General features: G+C 46.9%; 1 protein-coding gene across 2 annotated transcripts in view; it reads left to right on the top strand.

Annotated features, from left to right (window-relative positions):
• Positions 1–21,520, top strand: part of LRCH2 (leucine rich repeats and calponin homology domain containing 2) — a 2,196,342-nt gene that overhangs the window by 1,616,324 nt on the left and 558,498 nt on the right. For both annotated transcript variants that reach the window (XM_069612877.1, XM_069612878.1), the window contains one exon: positions 18,645–18,702. In XM_069612877.1, coding sequence (XP_069468978.1) covers positions 18,645–18,702 — 58 coding nt within the window. The remainder of the gene's footprint in view (positions 1–18,644; positions 18,703–21,520) is intronic.

Raw genomic sequence — 21,520 nt, forward strand, 5'->3', positions numbered from 1 at the left:
GCCCGGGCATCTCTGGTTTGGGTAGCCATATCAGTTCTTTTTTTAGGAAATAAGGGTCGCATTCACCCCTCAGCAATCTAGATTCTGCTGTCTCGTCTTCCGACAGCCTACTAGCAACATATTGTAACTGCCCTGCCAAGTGGTATATCTTAAAGTTCGGCAGGTTTATACCCCCTTTGTCATTCGTATTCTGTAATTTTCATAGGGCCACTCTGTTTCTGGAGTTGTGCCACAGGAAACCTCTGCATAAACTCTGGAGTTTAATAAAAAAGCGTTTGGGCAACATGTGTGGGATATTTGCGAAAAAATGTAGTAGCCTAGGCAGGACCACCATCTTGAACAAGGCCGCCCTCCCCACCATGGCTAGAGGGAGCTTCGCCCGGAACCCCCTGCTGTTATTGATACCTTCTACTGCCCTTTCCGTGTTATATTTGTGCTTGTCTTTAATCGTGTGATATATGTTCATCCCCAGGTATCTAAATGTTCTGGTCTGCCAAGCTATCTGCAAGATAGGTAAATTCTCCTGTGGGACTCCTCTCTACCTCCCCAGGGGGAACATGCAAGATTTTTTGGGGTTCACCACTATGCCCGAGAGAGTCGCGTAGCGCTCCATCACCTCCAGGATGTATTGCAAGTTTTCCTTTGGGTACCGCAGGTATAACAGCATATCATCCGCATACAATGATATCAAGTGCGGTCCCCCCCTAGTGTAAATCCCTATTTCTTCGTACTGCTGTCTCAGGCAGATCGATAGTGGTTCTAGGGCAAGGATGTACAGCATCGGGGACTATGGGCAGCCTTGTCTCGTGCCTCTGCTGAGTTGCCATTTGTCTGAGATTACCGCTCCCGTTTTCACCCACTGCAGGTACCCTGGACCCATCCTGAATTCTTTCAAGGATGCCATCATCCAAGGCCACCTTACAGAGTCAAAAGCTTTCACTGCGTATAGCGAGATTACTGCTATTTCGCTTGGGTCGCCCTCTGCCTATTCTATAATATGGTGGAGTCTCCTGTGGTTATCGGATATGCTTCTACCTGGGACATATCCGGTTTGATCGGGGTGTATGAGTTTATTTATTAGCCGCTTAAGTCTATTCGCCAGCACAGACATGAGAATTTTACTTTTCTGGTTTACCATGGATAGTGGTCTGTACGACCCACAGTCTGTGCTTGGCCTGTCTGGTTTAAAGAGTGGAATAATTACCGCCTCTCTGAGATTCCGGCAGTCTCCCTTTCCCGAAGGCCTTGTTTAGCATTGCCAGTAATGGGGGGAGAACGTCTTGTCTATACGTTTTATAAAATTCACTGGGGAGCCCGTCTGTCCCAGGGGCTTTGCTCGTGGGCAGATGTATTACCACTGCCTCTAATTCCTCTACTGTGATTGAGGCATCCAGGTTCTCCCTATCTTCCTCACTCAATTTAGGTACTTCTATGTCTTCTAGCATCTCCTGAGTCTCCTGCTCTGCCATCTCTCCTGCGTCTTCGTAGAGGTGTTTGTAGAATCTAAGGAATCCTTCGTTCACGCTCTCCTGGGTATTCCAGACTTGTCCTGCTTCTCCCGTTCTCTCTCTGATTGCTGATCTTGGTGTCTCGTTTATGTATAGCCATGCGAGCAGCCTCCCCAGTTTGTCTCCCCCTGTGTGTTCTCTTTCAATGTACTTTTTATAATTCAGGTTGCATAACCTCTCCCAGTGCTCCGCACACACCTGTTGTAATTGGCTCACTCGTTCGGCATCCTCCTGTGAGGTGTCCCCTCTTTTCATAATTGCTTCCAGTTTCTTTTCAGTCACCTTTAACTCACGCACTATACCCCCTTGGAGCCCTCTGGATTTGGATATGGCCGCCCCCCTTACTACCACCTTAAAGGCCTCCCATAGGGTACTCTCTGACTCCACACTTCCGGTATTATTTTAAAAATACCCAGTTTATCTCCTCCTTTAGTTCCTCACGGAATGCAGTATCTTTCAGTGCCTCGGCTCTAAGCCTCCATGTTGGGATCTTGGCTCTGGGGGACTGATGTCGCCACGCCAGGACCAGAGGGGAGTGGTCCGATAATATTCTCGCCTTATATTCAGGACCAGAGGGGAGTGGTCCGATAATATCTTCGCCTTATATTCTGAACTCGTCATTTCCCCAGCAAGTTCCAGAGTGGCAAACATGTATTCCAGTCTTGTGTACAGGTTGTGTGGGGCAGCATAGTGTGAGTAGTGCCTGTCTTCTGGGTGTTGCTGCCTCCATATGTCTTCCAGCCCAAAATCTCTCAGCAGGGCTTGTAACATTTTTGCTGTGGGGGTGGGCTTATCTAGTTTTGTGTCTGATCTGTCAATTATTGGGATAAGCGTGCAATTGAAGTCCTCTCCCCATATGACCGCGCCTCCTATGTGGGGACTGATCTTGCTATAAAGTGTCTTGAAATAGACCACTGTATCTTGGTTCGGGGCGTATGTATTTATGATGCACAGTTCTCTATTCTCAAGCAGCCCCCGAATCAATACCATTCTCCCATCCGGCTCCACCGTAGCCTGTAGCATCTGGAAGGGCACATGTGGCGCCACCCAGATGAGTACTCCCCTGGCGTATGCCAAGTACGTTGCTCCTATGGTGGTCCCTCTCCACTTTTTCTTTACCACCTCTTGTTTCTCTTTAGTTAAGTGGGTTTCTGGCAATAAGGCTATGCACACTTTTTGCCATCTCAGGTACATCATTACCTTATTTCACTTGAGGTAGCTGTTGAGTCCTCTGACATTCCAGGTTACTATTCTAAGGTTTCCCATTATCATCCATGTCCCGTCCCTCCTCTCTCCCTCCTTGTCCTCCACTCCCAGTGTTACAAGCTTATTCCCTAACAACTACCACTGCAAACTCACCAGCTCCCCTCCCTCCCTCCCTCCCCCCATCCCAGCACTCGCTCCCTTATTATCTCCACTACATACTCCCCAACACTCCTCCCCCCACCCTCCCTCCTGGTCCCCAACTGTAGCCCAGCTCCATCCCTGGATCTCAGACCTTCCCGCATCTAGTCCTGCCCTGGTTTACTCAACTAGGATGCTAGGAACCCTGCAGGAGGTTGCTGCATTACTGGCAACCTAACTAGTCTAACTAATGGGGTGGTAGTTGGGACCTCTCTGTCCCCCGCATCAAGTCTGTTGTGTTTTTTCGCCCGCCTTGTATATATCCTACCTTCTAACTGACCTCTATAGATCTATATTCAAGTCCCAATGTCATTATGTATACAGCACCTCAAAGTCAGAGATCGATACTTCACTTGTCATCTCTGCCTGCTCGTTGTTCCTTTGTTTCCTGTGGGCCACTCTGTGCGTCCAACCAGTCCATAGCTTTTTCTGGGGTGTTAGGCAGAATCCTGTGCAGTTCCCTTAGGGAGCACTACACGAGATTAGGACTACAGGTATATGCAATAAAATCCCCTTTGGTATCAGTCTGTACCACAAAGATTTAGTTGGTAGCTGTGGCTGAGCAGTCAGATTTATCTCAAGAGGGAGAGGAGCAGTATTCAGGGTTTACACAATAGGCCTACAGTACTATGGCACAAGGAAACACTGACCAAAGCTTTGTATTAAAAAGCATATATATATTTATTTTATACACTTCTAGTAAAACACATTTATCACAGTCATCAAGCAAGTTAAAATAAGTCAACGAAAAATGTACACACTCCCTAGTTAAATTGTAGACCAAGTGAACCAGAGTGAAAACTGAGCAAAACGGCACAGTGAAAACTACACACAAGGGATCCTCTAACAATTTCTCACAAGGGAGGGAAAGCACAAGTTATATAGAAATAGCTTCTTACAAACCCTAGCAACACTTCCCATATGTTTGTGAACCAGTTTAAGCAAGACAGTGCATCAGTATAGAATATACTTAAATGAAAACTGAGCAAAATGGCATTTCACAAGGTTTAGAAAAGGGAAGGTAGTTTATAAGAAGCAGGTGCACCAACACAATTTGAATGGCAAATCAATCTAAAGAAGGCAGTTCTAACAAATGTAGCCCGAGTCAGTAGGCCTGTGCCAGAGTCAGTGGAACAGGGCAAGGGTCCAGGAGCAAAATGTTCTTGTAGCTGCAGTCAAGTCTTTGGTTAACGATTTTGAAAAGGTGGATGGAGAAAGCAAAAGACCATGTTGAGAGAGGGGTGGCCAACCCAACAGGTAGGTAAATGATTTAAAACACCTTTAGTGCTAGCGCGAAGAAAGGGCGGCCTGGCGGAATAATGTACCTTTAAAATGAAGAAGTGGCTCCTGCGGTGGCGGTTGTTCCTGGTAGTTCCTGCAGTTCGGGGGATCCAGCAGAGGAAAAGAGAGGCTCTCGTCGTGGAGGAAGGTTCGAGTTACTGCACTACCCAGGGATGAAACCAGCCGCGGTGCTGCCCGACAAATAAAAGGTATGTTCCTTTAAATCGCAGTCCAGGTGGACTGGTGCCTGGCTATCCAGCCTCCGAGTGCATGCTACTGGCGATTCGACCAAGGCAGGTCCAGGAAGGCGATTGGCAAACTGGTACGCCCCACCAGCTCAAGGGAAGAAGGCTCTTGCAGATGAATATCTTCTCTCGTCGTGTGGAGAAAAGTGGTGAGACGCAGCAGCAGGGCTTCCCCGGTGGTTCAGTCGTTGCAGATGTCTTTGGCTTCTCTCCTCTTCGGCTTCTTAGTTCCAGTGGCGACGTCTTGCTCTTCCAGTCCTCGGGACCCTGCTTTTATGCAAAAAGAACCTCATTCATACAGCCTAGCTGTCACTCACACAGTGGAGTGGTCATCTTGGCGGGAGATCCTCCAGCCTATCAGGATAGAGTGCGACGTGGGTTGCAGAGGCAACCCTGGGTCCTACTCCCCTCCCACACAACGGACCCACCCCAGACTCAGTGGCGCCGAAAGGAGGGCTTCTTGGCAGAAGCCCGCCTAAAGGACGAACAAAGGATCCCCGACCTGGGTTAGGAGTTTAGAGAAAGACACGAGAAAGAATTTATATTAAATTTCTGGCTTATAAAACCTACCAGAGTAAAGTTAATATTAAAATAAACTGGCGGTATGTTAGAGGCTGTGAAAATCCCATAGGAAAATATTCACGGTCGAATATTTATGGTAGTAACCACTGCCACCAGCCAGAAACTTTAGACAGAGAGACTGTACGGTACCCCCTCGAAAATGAACATAAGGGAAAAACTATTAACCCTTTCCAGTACCTCCATAGTAAGATGGGTTGTACTGTTTTAGTTCATAGAAATTGACTAGTAAAGTCAATTGAGACTTTACATGCCCTGGGAGACAGTAGTCAGTCCCAGGGTATGGAGTCTGTTTGGGGGTCGCTACGACACCCCTGTGTCACTGCACTGAGGGTGCTGTGTGACACATGTGAATAAAGATGGTTCCTATGGGGTGAGAAAATCCCATAGACATTAAACACAAAACTAGCCTAGAACACACATAGCAAAAATGCCTAAGAGTGGGAAAAAGAGTCTCACTCTTAGCAGGAGAAAAGAAACAAACCCTTCAAATCCAGCAAAGCTGCTGGAGGACTCTATAGGTAAGGGAAATTAGCCATACAATGAGAATCCTCCCTAACATGCGGTTTCGAAGAACAATGCCTTATTTTTATGAAAAATGTTCAGCTTCGCTGAGTAGATTCGCCTCTCGCAGTCTCCTCTTTACTGCTCCAAAGTTTAATTGGCGTCTTTGTACCTGAAGTGTGTAATCCGGGTATGCTGTTATTGCTGCGGATGCTCTTCTTATTGTGCCCCCTTTGCAGAAATATTCTAGGATTCTTTCCCTGTCCCGGTAGTTTAGTATTTTGGCGATGATAGGCCTTGTCGGGGCACCCGGCGCCAGTCTGCATGTTAGTGCCCTCTGGGCTCTCTCCACCGCGAATCCCTGGGTGAGCGCCCCTCCTTCAATTTCTTGCAGCAGCATAGTTTCTATGTATTCAGAAGGGTTTGTTACTTCTTCGCCTTCCGGAAGCCCAATGATGCGTATATTATTTCTCCGGGCTCGTCCTTCAGCCTCCTCTGCCCTGTTTTCCAAGGTGTTTACTTGTTGGCGCAGTGTATGGATCTCGGCGGCATTGACCTTAAAGGTGGTAGTGTTTGATTGAACTTCTTTCTCCAGCACGCTCGTGCGTTCTGCATCGCTCTTTTGTCTTGTCGCAGGAGGGTGACATCCACTTGCGCTGCGTCAATCTTGAATTCAAGTGACGTCTTGAGGTTTGCCATGGATGCTTTTAGTTTGGTCTCCCATGTGACCTTTAGATCTGCTGTCGTCTCCAGTATATCTCTTTAGCTGCTCGCTGGTTCTGTGTCTGTCTGTGGGGTTCTCTCCTTATTTCTGGCTCCCTCTGTTGGTTGTGGTGTTCTGGTGTATTCCTCTATGGCTGGCTGCTTCCCCTTCGATTTGGGGAGCTTTGATGCCATCCCTGTGTCTGCTGGAGTGTTTGCCACAGGTACCGGGAGCCCAGGTCTCCGCGGTGCTAGCTGTTCTGGTTCAGTTCCACCAAGCTATTTCCCTCCCCCACCCCCCCGGGGCGGGCGGTCTTGCTGCCGCGGCGTGGGGTGCCTGCCTAATGTTTGTACCTCTCTATATGAAGGCCCTCCTTTGTGCATCAGTGGCTTCTGGGCTCTTCCGACCAGCGTTCTAGGGGTTCTGTTTTCTGCTGTTTGTTGTGTTTTGGCCATGGATTGCCTGCTGTGTTGTCTCGTTTGTCTGGGGTCCAGTGCCCCACCAAGTGGTGTTGTTGACTTGCTGCAGCAGTGCCTGCTCTGAGGGGCCTTTGCCCTAGCCCCCTGGCCAATGCTGCTTACGCCCTCAGGGTGAGGTAGCGTCTGTTGGTAGAGTACCTCCTTTTTCAGTGTGTCGACTTCAGTGTCTCACCTCCGGTTAGGTTATGGGTCCTCCACTGTGCCCGTATTCCTGCAGCTTCCCAGCGTGGATATCACAGTGCTGGGGAGGGTGTTATACCTCTTAGTCTCGTGCCACGGGTTGGGGCAGGGGGCCGTTCCTACTTCAGGCGGGCTCTATTTATAATGCAGGCTGCATAGTGCCCTTCTGAAACTTCACAGGGTGTGACCCTGGTACGGCTCTCGCTGGGGGAATATCCCCCTTGTTGCCCCTGTGTTTTGCCCATTGCTTACTCTTCCCTATGGGGCGGGTCCTGCGCCCCTTGTATATGCTGCCCACATTGGCACTACTTCATGCGGGCCATGGCACTCTTCTTCCCTCGTAGCCGTCCCTGCAATTCGCAATTGCTATGTCCGCCCTCCAGCAGGTTTGTGATTCTGATGCGCTCGTCGGGAGGTTCCTTGCTTCCTGCGGTGCCGATTTCAGCCGGCTTGTAGGTCATGTGCTCTTTCACCCAGCGGGTAGTGTCCGCTGCTCTCCGTTGTGATATCACCTAGTTCTGGGGGGATATCGGATCGGATCGGCGGGGGGCCTCCTCTGCATCTCGCGGGTTGCCCTGATGATACGTGTCCCCACGGGGCATGTTTTTTACAAACCCCCCCACCACGCGGTCTCTGTGAGCAGGTCCTCGCAGGGGCTCTGTGGATCTCTGTGTGGTTGCCCAGGACCGCGCTTCTCTTCCGTCGGTCTCTTCCACTTCCCCGCCGTGCCGTCTGTGTGCCGGCGCTCCGCTTCTCTTTTCGGGGCTGCAGTCTGTTAGGGAGAATTCTCTGTTTAGGCTGAATTTCCCTACCTAGTGAGTCCCCCAGCGGCTTTGCTGGATTTCTGGGGTTTCTTTTTTTCTCCTGCCAAGAGTGAGACTCTTTTTACCCTCACTCTTGGACATGTTGAAGTGTGTTTTCTTGGTTAAACCTTGTGTTGAATGGGCTATGGGGTCTTTTACTCCATAGGGCCTCATGTATTTTTGTGATGTGGGTTACACAGCACCCTCTGTGCCGTGACCCAGGGGTGTCCTAGGGACTCCCCAACATAGACTCCATACCCTGGGACTGACTACTGTCTCCCAGGGCATGTAAAGTCACCAAAGACTTTGCTAGTCTTGAATCCTGAACAGAACCAGTACAAACCATCATATTGTGGACGTACTGGCTGGGGCAATTCGATTGCCCCAGGGTCTGTTAGTCGAGGGGGCACGTCTCCGTCCCCCCTGATCGAGTTTTGGCTGGTGGCAGTGGAAACTACGTTTTATATTCAACCGCGAATATTTTCCTATGGGATTTCCCATTGTTTTAGGCTAACACATTTAATTATTTATTTACGGTAGCCTTAAACATACCGCCGGTTTATATATTTATTATTATAACTCCGGTTGGGACTTTTTGCCAAAACTTGATTCTAAAATGGCGTTGGCGTTCGCCTCTGTAACTCTGACCCAAAGTGGAGCCCTTTGTTCCACTTTTGGCGGGCTTCTCCACAGAAGCCCTCCAAAGTGGTGCCACTCTGTCTGGGGTACTTAGGAGGGGTGGAGGGGGGTTTAGGCACCCTGGACTGAGTTACCTTGGTAACTCAAGTCGCACTCCGTCCTGATTGGCCCAAGTGGTGAGCCGGCCGGCTCACCACTTAGCATGTTTGAGTGACAGCTAGGCTGGGTGAATGGGGGTTTGCTGCATAAAAGCAGGGCTTTGGGGACTGGAACTTTAGAAGTCGCCACAGGACCAAGAATCCGACGAGGGAAGAGCTGAGCCGACCTGCTTCGACGACACCACCCGGTGGAGCCTTGCTGAACCGTCTCACCACTTTTCCCGACGACCGAGGAGAACTCTTAACGGAGTGGCTCCTTCCCTTGACTGGTGGGGACAACCAGTTTTCGCCTTCTTTTCGCTTCTCGAGGTATCTCGTGGCCGCCTTGCCAGTGCCAAGCACCCCGGCAACCGGAACCCCACCACTTTTACCCCAACCACGAAAGTCGGTACAACCCTTTGACCGGAGGACTCCGCGGCTGGTTTCTTCCCGGGCAGTGCAACAACCTTCTTCTTCTGCTCTTCTGCGAGAACTTCTTCTCCCCTGACCGACGTCGAGCCTTGCTGCCACTGCCTGGAACAACTGCCACCGCTGGAGGATCCTTTCCGCTTAAGGTACCGTGTTCCGCCTGGCTTCCCTTGCCACCGACTGTACGGGGTAGATTTAGCCCCCGGCTTTCGAACCTGGGAGTGCCTGGAATACCCTGGCTAAACTTCTAAGCCACTCTAAACTCTTTCTAACTCTTTGCAAGACTTTGAATCCCTAATAACAGTGTGATCTTGGGCACATTTTCGCTGCGGCTACTCTAAGAGTGGGCCCTGCCTAGTGACTTTTGCTCACCTGTGACTTTGTGCTTCTTTGAGCCTATTGCAAGTGTTCTGGACCTTAGAGTGGTGTGTTTAACCCATTTCTGTTTCTTTTTATCCCTTCCTTAAACCTACTAGAGTGTCATCTAACGTTAAGCGCTCACCTCTGTTTTAATTATGTGGGGTTAACTTAGAGTTGTCTAGATAGGAGTAAGGGTTGAAACTGCTTTCCTTATAACTGTGTTTTAAGTGTTTTTACTATACTTTGCTAGAGTGTTTTCAACTTATGTGTTCTTAAAAAAATAAATAACTATATACTTTTGAAACCAAGCTCTGGTCAGTGTTTGCTTGTGCTATTGTGTCTGAGTACATATTGTGTATACTTTGCATACTGCCTAACTCTTCTTGAGGGAAGTCTGACTGCTCAGCCACAGCTACCAGGTAAATATGGGTGGTGCAGACTGCTACCAAGTGGGTTTACTGCTATACCTGTAGTCTTAAATCTTTTGCAGTGTTCCCCAAGGGAACTGCACAGGTTTCTGCCTAACACAGTCTAATTAAGCCCTTTTGGGGGTGGTCTTCCTCAGGAATCACGCAACTTTTCTTCCTCCAAATTCTCTGTCTTAGATGTGTGGTTTCAGATATAGTTTGGCACGATGTGTGCTGGCCATCTTCAAGTAACTGGTCATGTTTCCTGGATCAGTTTCCTTGCATCACGCCGGCGGGCATCTTAAGAGTTCAGTTGGATCCGCGGGAGCCTCAGGGTTTCCCAGCCTCTTACATGGCTGGCTAGCCACGCCCCCCGTGCACCGCATTGGTATGTGCTCTTTGCCTCTTGTGCTGGCAATGTGGCCTGTAGATGCGGTTGAGTCCATTTTGGCACTTGGCCTTTCTCAGCAGACACAGGGGGCTGAACATAGTTGGATGTGCTCACATGCACATTCATACTGCTGTGCAGGAGTACATGCACAGTTGCCCACCTACCCTTGCATACAGGGCAGGCCCTAGCCATGCCTGAGGCAATAGATATTTGGTGCCCACCCCCCTGTCAAGGGTGGGGAGGGTGCAAAATGTGGGGTTACTGCATGACACCAGCATGGGGCAGGCTGCTTTCCATTTCAATAGGAAGCCTTCAACACGCAAGCTTGGGGGAGAACTTGTAAGGCTTAGCCGAGCTGGCGTGTCAGGGGGACTGATGTGGCCCCCCAGGCAACCGCTCGCATCACCCATGCCTAAACCCAGCTCTTCATACGTACGCATTGGGTGGTGTTGCCTTTCGGTGCATTGCCATGTGGTGGCGCCTTCCCCTGTCCATTGGGCCCATCTATGCTGAGGGAGACACATTCTTTGGATAGTCATTTAGCCAGTGCATTGTCAGGGGAAGGGGGGACATTCAGACTCTCGAGATTGTTCTTAGCTGCTGGCTCCGACCTTGGCACTCGCAAGTTCCTTGATCCTCTGCATGTGGAGGACAGAGCTGGCTTTCTCCTGCCAAGGGGTGAAAGACAAGGGGGGTGGGGTGAATGGTGCTGGCTCCTATGGCTGATGTCTCCCACCATTGTTTGGATAGGAGACTGTGGATCTTGTCCTTCAGGTTGTTCCACCACTTCCTACAGTCATCATCGTCCTGTGGGGCTATACCCACAGCCGTAACCTTGTCACAGATGCCTGACCAGAAAGCTGCCTTCCTTTGCCCAGATGTTTTACGATGCCGGGAGCCATATTTCTCCTGGACACGGGCCCCTACCTGGTCAGTGAGGACGTGCAGCTTGGCCTCACTGAACCTATACTTCTTTAGCCTCAGTTCAGGCATCTTGCCTTTTGCTTTTTCTTGGGACATGATTTCCCTCATTTGTGGTGGATTCAGTTTTTCATAATGGCTGTCGCCATGTTTCCCGTTCCAAGGATGACGCTATATCCTCGGACTGTAATTCCGCTGGCAAAATTAGCACCGAATGTATAGCGGTAACGGTATTACTACCAAATGCGGGTGGAATTACCATCATGGGCTCAGTTTCTGCAGTAAATCCACCGGACAGAATTACTGTTACTGCCAATGGTGAGGGTGCTCTCCTGCCAAGTTGTAATACGCCAGTGATTCCGCCAAACACCACAACAGTAATGGTAATTCCGCTGATGCAGAATAACCGCCATATTACCGTAAGACTCCTAATGAGCCCCATTGTTAATAGGCGTCCGATGTGTAATTGAACTAATAATGCTGCGACTGCCTCGGTTGAGGACTCTGCCTAGGTAACTCATTTTTCAAATCTTTATAATGAGACACTTTCTTTTGTTGATTAGTTATCACTGGATAAGAGCCTTTGGCCACCCACCTGTACAACCCAACTGTAATAAAAATTCAATTTTCAGTTGCAGCCATTCTAGTGTCTACCAATAAACAGGTTTCAGATCGTTGCCCAGGCCCTGATGGTATTCCATCACATGTCTAAAAATAGCCTGTAACTAGGGGCTCCAATGCTACTGATTAGATTCAATGTATTATTTAAAGCAGGGACAGGTACCAAATAATTGGGAACGTGCACTTACTAATCACATTTTCAAAGAAGGAAAGAGCGACAACCCTGCTGCCTATAGACCGATTTCACCTTTAGACACTCAATTCAAATTTTTCAGAAGACCACTATTTAGCAAAATAATATTGGGCTGAACAAAATGACATCCTGTCAGATATTCAGCTGGGGTTTAGGGCATGGTTGAGACCTCGGAACAGGCACTGAATCTCTATCTAATTGTGACTAACTCTCTTTTACAAAGTGATTTATCTAGCATGTATGCACCTGTTAACCACTTTTGACAGAGTTAACCGGGCCAAGTATGGAATAGACTAAGACTACTTAATTGCCCCAACGATCTAGTATCTGCTTTTGAAAATATTCCTAAGGGCATGGATGTCTGTGCTAGAATTGGTGGAGCGGGACACTACCCCATATTTCCCAATTGGTACTGCGGTCAGACAGGCATGCGTATTGGCGCTCCTGGTTTTCTCCTCCCTTTATATCAATGACGGACAGTTAGTCTTAAACCAATTGGCAACTGATGTCCCTAAAATCAGAAAATAGGTTTCCCACACTTGTCTAAGCCGACCATACCGTTCTAATAGCCGGCAGCCCCAATGGCTTTACAGAAAGTCATTGATGAATACACTACCTTAGTGCGGAAACTTGACTTGGAGGTTAAGGCCTCCATTCGTGCTTGCCGGACCTTCAGGACACACGCCTCTCTTAGTGCTCTTCCCGACCTACGATTGAGAAACACGCCGGTTTCTGCTCCAGGATAGTGCGCTCAGCAGCTCGTGCACATGCTCAGTGCCCCATAGTGAAGCAAGCTGACCCTAGCACATCGGCTACCATGGCCTGAAGAGCCATCCCACCACTATGAATGTGTGAAGATCCAAGATATCTTCATCCTAGTGATTGTTTTCTAACACTACCTATTACAAGCCAGAAGGCGCCCACTCTGGGTGCAGCCCATTTTAAGGGGAGACCATGCCTTGGCTCCAGAGGAAGGCTGTTATTAACTCAAAGCCGAAACGTCTGTGGACTTCTGCACCATCTGGTGACCCTGTGTCCCACATTTTAAACTATGTCAACCTACCACAAGGTCACACTTTAGCCTGGCTTTGGCAGACCTACCCAAGGTCTCTCACCTAGATAAGCTACAGCATGCACACTTTTCCTGGTTGTTAACATTGGATGAAGATTGTAATGTACCTATAGGATACCAAGCTGTATTAGAATATTTTCCACGTCTGTGTATTCCTGTTTCTATTTGTTATTTGATGCATTGCTTCACACTAATTTGATTTTTTGTATTAAGTGATGCACTTTGTGGACTATTCCTTTTGTACTCACTGTCCACTGTTGTTCTCTACCATTTGAATTGAACACCTTTGCAGAGGGAAATGGCTGTGCTATCCCCCGACACAAGAACTATGGTTTACCTTCTATAACAGAAAATTGCCGTTCTTAGAATACTCAAAATAATAAGAGACAGAAATATAAAAAGCTGAACCTTATCAACAAAATAGAGTGCATGTTTGAATAATGTACGTTTGTTCATTACTTGGCAAAAAGTAGTGTTTGCCTTGGATGCTCTGAACACAGTTGAATCAATTTGCATTTAAAGAATTGCAATTACGGACCATCATAGGCAGGACGGCCCCCCATTGTTAATATATTCATAGCCCACAGTCCTGTTCCTATAGCGGCCCGTCCCTTTAGTTACACTAAGGCCTCCAACTCAGCTATGTGTCGTGGACCGGGGAAAGTAATTCAACTTCCTTCCATGGGGTGTGATACTTCCCCAATTCCAGTCATTGACTAATTGGGTATTTGTTTTGACAAAACATTTTCAAGTGTCAGCTAATGCAGGAAATGAACCCTTAAAATGAAACAATCCATTGACAGGGTTTTACGCTTCTCAAAAATGTAGAGGTCCCAACTTGGAACCTGTAGTATCTGGGCACTGGAGAGCAGATAATAAACATTATAGGGTTACCACAGGCAACAATAGAAAACAATGGTTGGGCATAAATCATATTAAACATATTTAAAGACATAAGATATTTACATATACATTTTTCCTGTCGGGACATGATCAGTAATATTTACATGTGCAACCTTATTAACATAGGTAATTTGCAAATGAAGTAGAGCAGATGTATTCACAGAAGCATATTGTATAATGATTAAACTGCAAGCATTAAGGCACAAAGGCTACACATTGGAGGTGAAGAACCAGGCTTTAAGTTTTCTGCAGAATGAGGTGTGGGAAAGGTCAGATCTAATATCTAGAGGTAGGGTGTTGCAGCCTTTGGCTGCCACAACTGGGAAGGTACGTCCCTCAGCCTTTGTTCTTTTGAATTTCAGAACAGAGAATGAAGGCTGAAGCGGAGCATGTAGTCTTGGTGGTTTGGGTTGGAGTTAGCAGGTTGGTAAGATATTTAGGAGCTAGGTTAGTGAGGCATTTGTGGGTGATTGCCACTGTTTTCAATTTGATCCGGTCATGAACCGATAGCCAGTGCAGTTTGCAACGGATTTCAGAGATATGTTCTCTTCTTGGTATGTTTAGTGCTGCCGTAAGGCGTTGTTTTGAGTGACCTGTAGTTTTTTAATGCTGGTAGTCGCTGTGCCAGCCAAGAGGATATTACAATAATCGAGTTTCGACAGAATGAGGGCTCTTGCTAAGGTTAGGCAGCTGTCTGCTGATAGGTAGGGTCTGCAGGCGTCAATGAGTTTGGCAGTGTATGCTGCTGATGAGATTATGGAGTTAACTTGTTAATATGATGTTAGACATGTATAAAAAAAAAAGCAAACTGTCGGTTGCAAATTATGGGGTTTCACTTTGGGAATCTAACCTCACTTCAGACTGCAGAACATTCCTTTTTAAAGAAAATGTTAGGAACCCCAGGCTCTGCATCATATTATACAGTGAATCAAGAATTCGGGATCAACTTTGTTGAGGATGATTTAATGTTGCAACCCGAACTGCATTAGCAGAGAATTTGGAATAACCCCAAAGCAAACCTAAATCATTCTATTATCACTATAATTGCTAGATATTAGCTCTGCAATGGCCATACCATGGTTCAAGCATGTTAAAAAAATAATCACAAAAATAAATGAACACCAGCAGTTTAGAACAACAAACCTCCTAACTACATCTATTTTATCTCATTTAACAAACCAACTCTGGCTCTACTCAAAGGTTGAGTGAGAATCCACTAAACTAGTGAAACCTTCCAACCAGAGACATGCAGCTATATCCTCTAACATCATACAGCAGTTCTTAACCTGGTCTGATTACAACTATGAACGCTCTCTTTTAACCCAAGCGAGATTCAATACCTCTTAGAGCAATCATAACCATGTGGTCAGTTTCTACTGCTTATAATTCGTAGACAGGCTCTGGTTACTTGGTTTCTTTTTTTTTTTGACAACTTTATTTAAAGATTTATCAAAAGAAATACATATCATTCCAAAACAACAATTATGATAACAAGAAAACGACAAATAAAACGAAAAAAGCATTATACAAGTTGATACAAATAGTACAGAATAAATAAGAAAAACCTATCAATTATCTCTACTAATCGCAACAAACCTAATTTGAAATGATAACTAGCCAAAAATCAGAGGAAAACGAGAGAAAAAAAAACAAAAAAAAACACAAACACAACCACACAACGCAAGACAAACACAATAAGAAGAACACAATAGTAAATTAACCACTCTGAAACAAAAACCATCGCCCATCAGCACTTAATTCACACATAGAGTTCATTAAAAGCCTCCCACTGTTCCGTATAAAATTCTTCTTTATGTAAAGCATAATACTTAATCCTTGGTTATTTGGTTTCTAATGCTCCTACACTAAGCTTATTCAGGTTGACATTTCTTGTTGTTTGCAACAGATATAGAATCATCTATTTGTTGTGAAATGGTGTTGCCAATTCAAAACCAAAATTGCCTTCATAGTTTATGAAGCATGATTATCTTGTGTCATGAGTTCATGAGTTGCCAATGATTGCTAATGTAACAATCACGCCCCAACCAGGGGGCGTACACGGCCAGTAAAGGCCTGCCAGCCTAGCCTTTGCAAGGGCTGCAGGCCATTACCTGCCTGTACGCCCCCCGGCTGAGGCATGGTAGCTATTCGCAACCTGGGGGTTTCCCAGGGTGCAAATCGTTGGTTTTTTCCCCTTGGGAGATGTGTTCCGCCCGATCTGACGAGAAAAGATAAAGAAAAGATGCACGCTGCCATTGGTAAAGTGACTTTGCCCCTTTTAAATGTCCATGCCAGCGACTGCGGCTGGGTGGAGTGCCGGGACCGGAGCACAAAGCTCCAGTCCAGCAGGTAAGTGGGGAAGGGGACAAGGGAGCTTGGGAAAGGGTGGCTGGAAACAGCGTACGGTACACTGTGTATTCTCGCCCACTGTTCCAGTCGCCTGATTGGCAGAGCTCCCTTCCCCGGTGCAAATGGTTAAAAACATTTTTAGAACCAATTGAGCCTATATATTTCTAGCTAAACTCCTCCTCTTCAGCGCTCTTGTAACATTATACACTCAGTTGTGAATTAGGATTCAACCTTATGGTAAATGCTGTTGTATTGCTGTTTATCCAGCTTCAAAATGTATCATCTCCTGCTGCGTGCCATGCGAACCAGCAGTCCTGATGGAGGACTGCTCGACTGCCCCTGTCCGGAACCCGCACTGATTAGTGCCAATATAGGAGGCTATAAGGCTGAATTATGATGTTTGTTAGATTAAGAATACAGTTAACATCTAGTATGCTGCTCTAACAAGAAAATGTCTACATCATTTTGGAAGCTTATAAAGCGTGGAATGGATCAACTACAATACAACAGCATTTACCCAAAAGTTGAATCCTAATTGACAACTGAGTTTATAATGTTACAAGAGACTTGAAGAAGTTTAGCTCAAAACATTTGTATGCACAATTGGTTCGGAAGAGATTAATAACCATTAGCAATCATTGGCAACTCATGGCACAGTAAAATCACGCTTCATAAACTTTGAAGCCAATTTTGCTTTTGAATTAAGTGGCAACACCATTTCACAACAAAGTAGATGATTCCATATCTGTTTCAAACAAAAATGAGTTACCCAGGCAGAGGGTCATGAAGGGAATTGACTGAGAAAGACTGCCTAATCCAGTAAGCTATGGGAATGCCAGAGCAGGAAGGACGGCTTCCTGGCGTGCAGCTCTACCATAAAGCAGCCTCTGTGCTACCAGGGGAAAGCGCAGCAAATGAGTGGGAGCTGCAAGATGAACGAGAACTGCAAGGAAGTGGCAGCGAGCCTGAATAGAGCAATCGGGGATGCTGAGAGACTGCTGCAGGCTCACCACGAGAGAGCCAATCCCTGGTACAGTAACCCAGTGAGCCGGCCTACTGGAAGAGGGGATACTGGGGCATACTGAGCATGGTACCAAAAGAAAACAGTAAATTATATGAATGAGATGGAGCAAAGGGTACCATGTGTCTTTTAGAAACGGGACAGTATAATAAGAGACTGTCAAGTTTGCAAGAGTGTGCAGAAGGCACGTAAAGAAAAGTCCTGGCAGGAGAGTATACCAGGCCTTTCAAGTCAGAAGTTTATGAAGACAAGTTTTTGAGAACAAGTGTTTGGCAAGTAAAGAAAGTCCTGGCAAGGCACTTCCAGTTACAAGGGAATGTGCAAGTTACAAGTGTATGAGAATAAGTGGTTTGCATATGAATAAAGCTATGGCAGGAGAAGTATGCCAGGCATTCGCAAGTCAGGAGTGTTTACATATAGAACAAGCCCTGGCAAAAGAGTGTGCCAGGCAAGATCAAGCTGGACAATACATGTAATAGATTACATGAGAAAATCTAGACAAAGATATAACGAGAGATAATCAAGGAGTGAGAGTGAAACATATCCAGTAGTGGAAGAAGCCTCGCAGGAGAGTACACCAGGCAGTCCACTAAGATTCAGATTGTCAATCAAGTTACTTTGAATACTAATTATGTTGATTTTTAGAAACTCAAGGAACTTCTATTGAAGGAAGAGAAATCCTGGGGAAGGGAGTTACCCTTTTGAACTGTGAACCTTATCTACCTGGAACTTTTGTGTTGCAGTTAAACATTTCTTCTTTTGATCATTTGAACTCTTTTCAAGGCCAGAGACATTTTCCTTTCACTTTGTAGTTGATTTTAGAATGTGAGGGTCAGAATAGGACTTTGGCCACAGGACTGGCTGTTTCGGACATTCTGACAAAGGACCAACCCTTTAGTTTGGTTTTGATAGGGAAAATGCCTCTAGAGCAGGGACAGAGAGGGATTTGCCAAACCCATTTTTGTTTAATAAAGGTCTATGGCCAAAATCATGAACCCACTGTGTCTGACTTTCATTCCTGACTGCTCAAAGTAACCTTAGATTTTTGTGGCCTTATAGTTGCATGGAAGTCCTTGGTGGCTTGCAATATCCGTATAATATAGAATTAGGCATAGACATTTCCCATTTATAAGTTCTACTTGGTATGCTGCTTCTCACTATTCCAAACCATTATGTCGTCCTTGGAGGCAGTGGATACATGTTTAATATGGAGCAAAGGTGAATAACAAAATCTTAAGTAAGTGACAATCCATCTTAACAATGTTGTCGTAGAGGCTAAGATATTTGTGAACAAGATGAACTTGGCAATTTCTGTTCTAGTACTGAGCAACTAACCGTAGTGATGTATCAGAATTGGATTTAATGATACAGGTAAGTATACATGCTCTTTTTTGGAATCTGTTATTTGCTATTGTTGCTGTACCACTGCTGTGATGTTTCTGGTAATTAAAATGCTTCAAAGAATCCAGTGTCCTTGCCTTTGGAAATCGATTCATTTTTTTTATTCCATCACAGGAATGTGAAAGAGCAGATGGTAATTCCCATACTCCATTTGGTTTGAAGCCTAGGTCAGGTAGGTTTGCACAAACAGATTGTACATAGCCATCATTGTCTCACCTATTTCTGGAACTGAAAAAAACACTTGCGAGCCGTAACTAGTGTAGTCTAGATTGTGTAATAAATGTGTATAGCACTTTGAATTCAGATAAAGATGGTAATGCCAAAATATTTTGAAGAAGTTGTTCAGTGTTAGAGTAGATGTTCATTATGCTGCTGATTTAGGGGATGCACATAAGTGTAAATGCATAGCCAGGTTTGAGAGAGAACTATGGAAGCCACTGTTGTGTATTCCTGGCATACATTCCTCACACAACAACCCTCATTGCATTTAGAAGCTTTTCTGACAGCTGTGTTAAACCAAATGTGGTAAAGCAAATTCTCTTGAACGCCGTTACTCAAGATGGGCTGCCAAGAACATCCGTTCCTCTTATGGAAGCTCCTAAGTCTCATTTAAGGTATCCCAAATTCTAATGGATTAATTCTTCCCACAAATTACTCATCCTTGTAATCCTTTTTCGAGTGCCAGCTGTCTTCAGAAATGTTGTTGCCGTGTAGTGCAAATCCACATCTGCGCAATCTGACGTTAATGCAGGCCCCATGCTGGACATGACTTTGGGGACAATATATATGGAGGCCGCCGTGACCCATGACCTCAGTTCCTTTTTTCCTATGCACCAAGTATGGTTCTGGAACACACCACTAGACTTTCTAGCTTGCAATATCATGTCTACCCCACACACCCAGAGGACCCGGCTTCATGTCCTGCTTCAGGAGGCAAATGTCTGCGTCGGACCCTTGCAGCATGTGTTTATACTGCCTTGGGGGAAGATCATGACACAGAGGATTGCAGTGCCTGTCAGTCCATACATCCTAAGGCCCTTGGGTAGCGTGCCACAAAACCAAATTATTGCCACAGGAACGGAAAGCGTACACCTTCCAAGTCCCCGGGTGCAGAGCTGAGGAAGGCGACCGTGGAAGAACCAGTGTGTTCTCCGGGCAAGAAGAAAAAGAAGCATAGGACTCTAGCCCCAGGTAATGAAGCGACTCTTCCAGACACCAATCTTCTTCATCCTTCAGGAAGCAGAGTCATTACTTGAATGCCAGGGATTCCTCAGAGGAATCGCCACCTACACCAAAGATACTGTTTCCAACTAGGTCCTCAACTCCAGAGGAGCAGGAGGCATTCCGACAGCAAATGCCACTGGTGGCTTCAATCACAGCAAACCAGAAAGAACCATTGCCCTTTGTGAAGCTGGCAGATGTGCTCCCTGGCACCGCAACCACCTGCCCGCTGACTTGGTTAAGGTTCGGCTGATGGTCACACTTCTGTCCCAGTTTCGTACAGCTCTGCCTTGCGTTGTTGAATCCTCAATGTCTGTTCATTCCATTCTGCTGCTGCTGCCGCCACTGAGGCCTCAAGGGAATACACTCCTCTCTTGAGGGGGCGATTACTTTCAAAGATGACTCAAATCTTTGAAGTATGGCATCTCATTCCTGGTGGTATTGAACTTTCTCCAGCATGGGCTCTGGCATGGATTCACATGCTCATGAATATTCCCCGTCGTCAGGCCGGGAATCCTTGGTAAAGAAAAAAATCAGTATCAGTTTCGTTTCTGATCTGTCTTTCTTAGTAGTAACCAATCACTGATCTCTGGGTCATACTGCCCCCAGCCAATGACTTCCCTCTACTTAAGCCCCACCCCTGGCAGCCATCCTCAGATTTTTACCGCACGTTCAAGTGTTGGGAGTCCTCGTGTTTTAGCTCTCGAGCTTTTACTGCGTTTTCGTGCTTTTTCAGGAGATTTTTCTAATTTTTCCGGTTAATCGAGCCTCAAGCTCCACCGTTTCTACTTCTGATAACGGGGACCCATTTCGGAATTCTTCTACGCCCCTCAAGGGTGAAGTTTCCGTCGAGTTACGCTTTTTAGAGGATTCCAGAAGATCTGTGGCCTACCTCAACGGACATGGCCCAGGACAAGGGAAGCTCGATGCCCGGATCCAAGCTGTTCAGGAGCTGCCCAGGATTGCAAAATGTTTTCAAGGAGGACGAGCATTCGAGATGTCTCTACTGCCTTCATGAGGACAAGACGCACGTGGAGAAGGACTGTGCGTTCTGCAAGAACCTGTCGGAACGGACCAAGCAAGATCGTCGCTCCGCCTCGCCGCCTGGCTGGAGAAGGGCACAGCAGGTCAGAAGGCGAAGAAAAAGTCTGAGCGGTCTTCTAAGTCCTGTGAGGGCTCCCCGGCGACGGGGGCCCAAAAGAAGGCCAAGCACCGCGAGTCTGCGGGCACCGGGAGCGCCGAAAGGTCGGGCTTCCCCAGCACGATCAACCACGAGCCAGCGCTCAGGTTCGGGGAAGAGGAAGTCTGAGAACCCGGGTAAGCTTCTGGAGAGGCCCCGGTCGATCTCGAAGGGAGCTGAGGGGGAGCGAGGACCCTCCCTCTAAAGCGAAGGCTCAGGACGCACCTAAGGTGGTGAGGGCCTTGATCCACCCGGCAAAGGCCTCTATCGAGGTTGTCAGCCCATCTCCACCTACCGTTGGGTGCTGGACACCCTGGCCCGCGGACACTCGCTGGAATTTCAAAAGAAGTGTCCTCGCATTCCTCCCGTGGCCAGGAAGGAGAATCACGTCCCTCAACTGCTGTTGGAGGTAAGGGCGATGCTCAAAAAGGATGCCATCGAGCTCCGGAGTATACTCAAGACACTTCCTCGTCAGGAAGAAGACAGGCGGTTGGTGCCCCATCCTCGACCTGCGTCAGTTGAACAAGTACATCAAGGCGCAGAAATTCAGGATGGTCACCCTCCAGCACGTGCTGGGACAGCTGGAGGA

Source organism: Ambystoma mexicanum, chromosome 5p, assembly GCF_040938575.1.
Source record: "Ambystoma mexicanum isolate Mex_15411 chromosome 5p, UKY_AmexF1_1, whole genome shotgun sequence".
In the NCBI taxonomy this organism is placed as follows: domain Eukaryota; kingdom Metazoa; phylum Chordata; class Amphibia; order Caudata; family Ambystomatidae; genus Ambystoma; species Ambystoma mexicanum.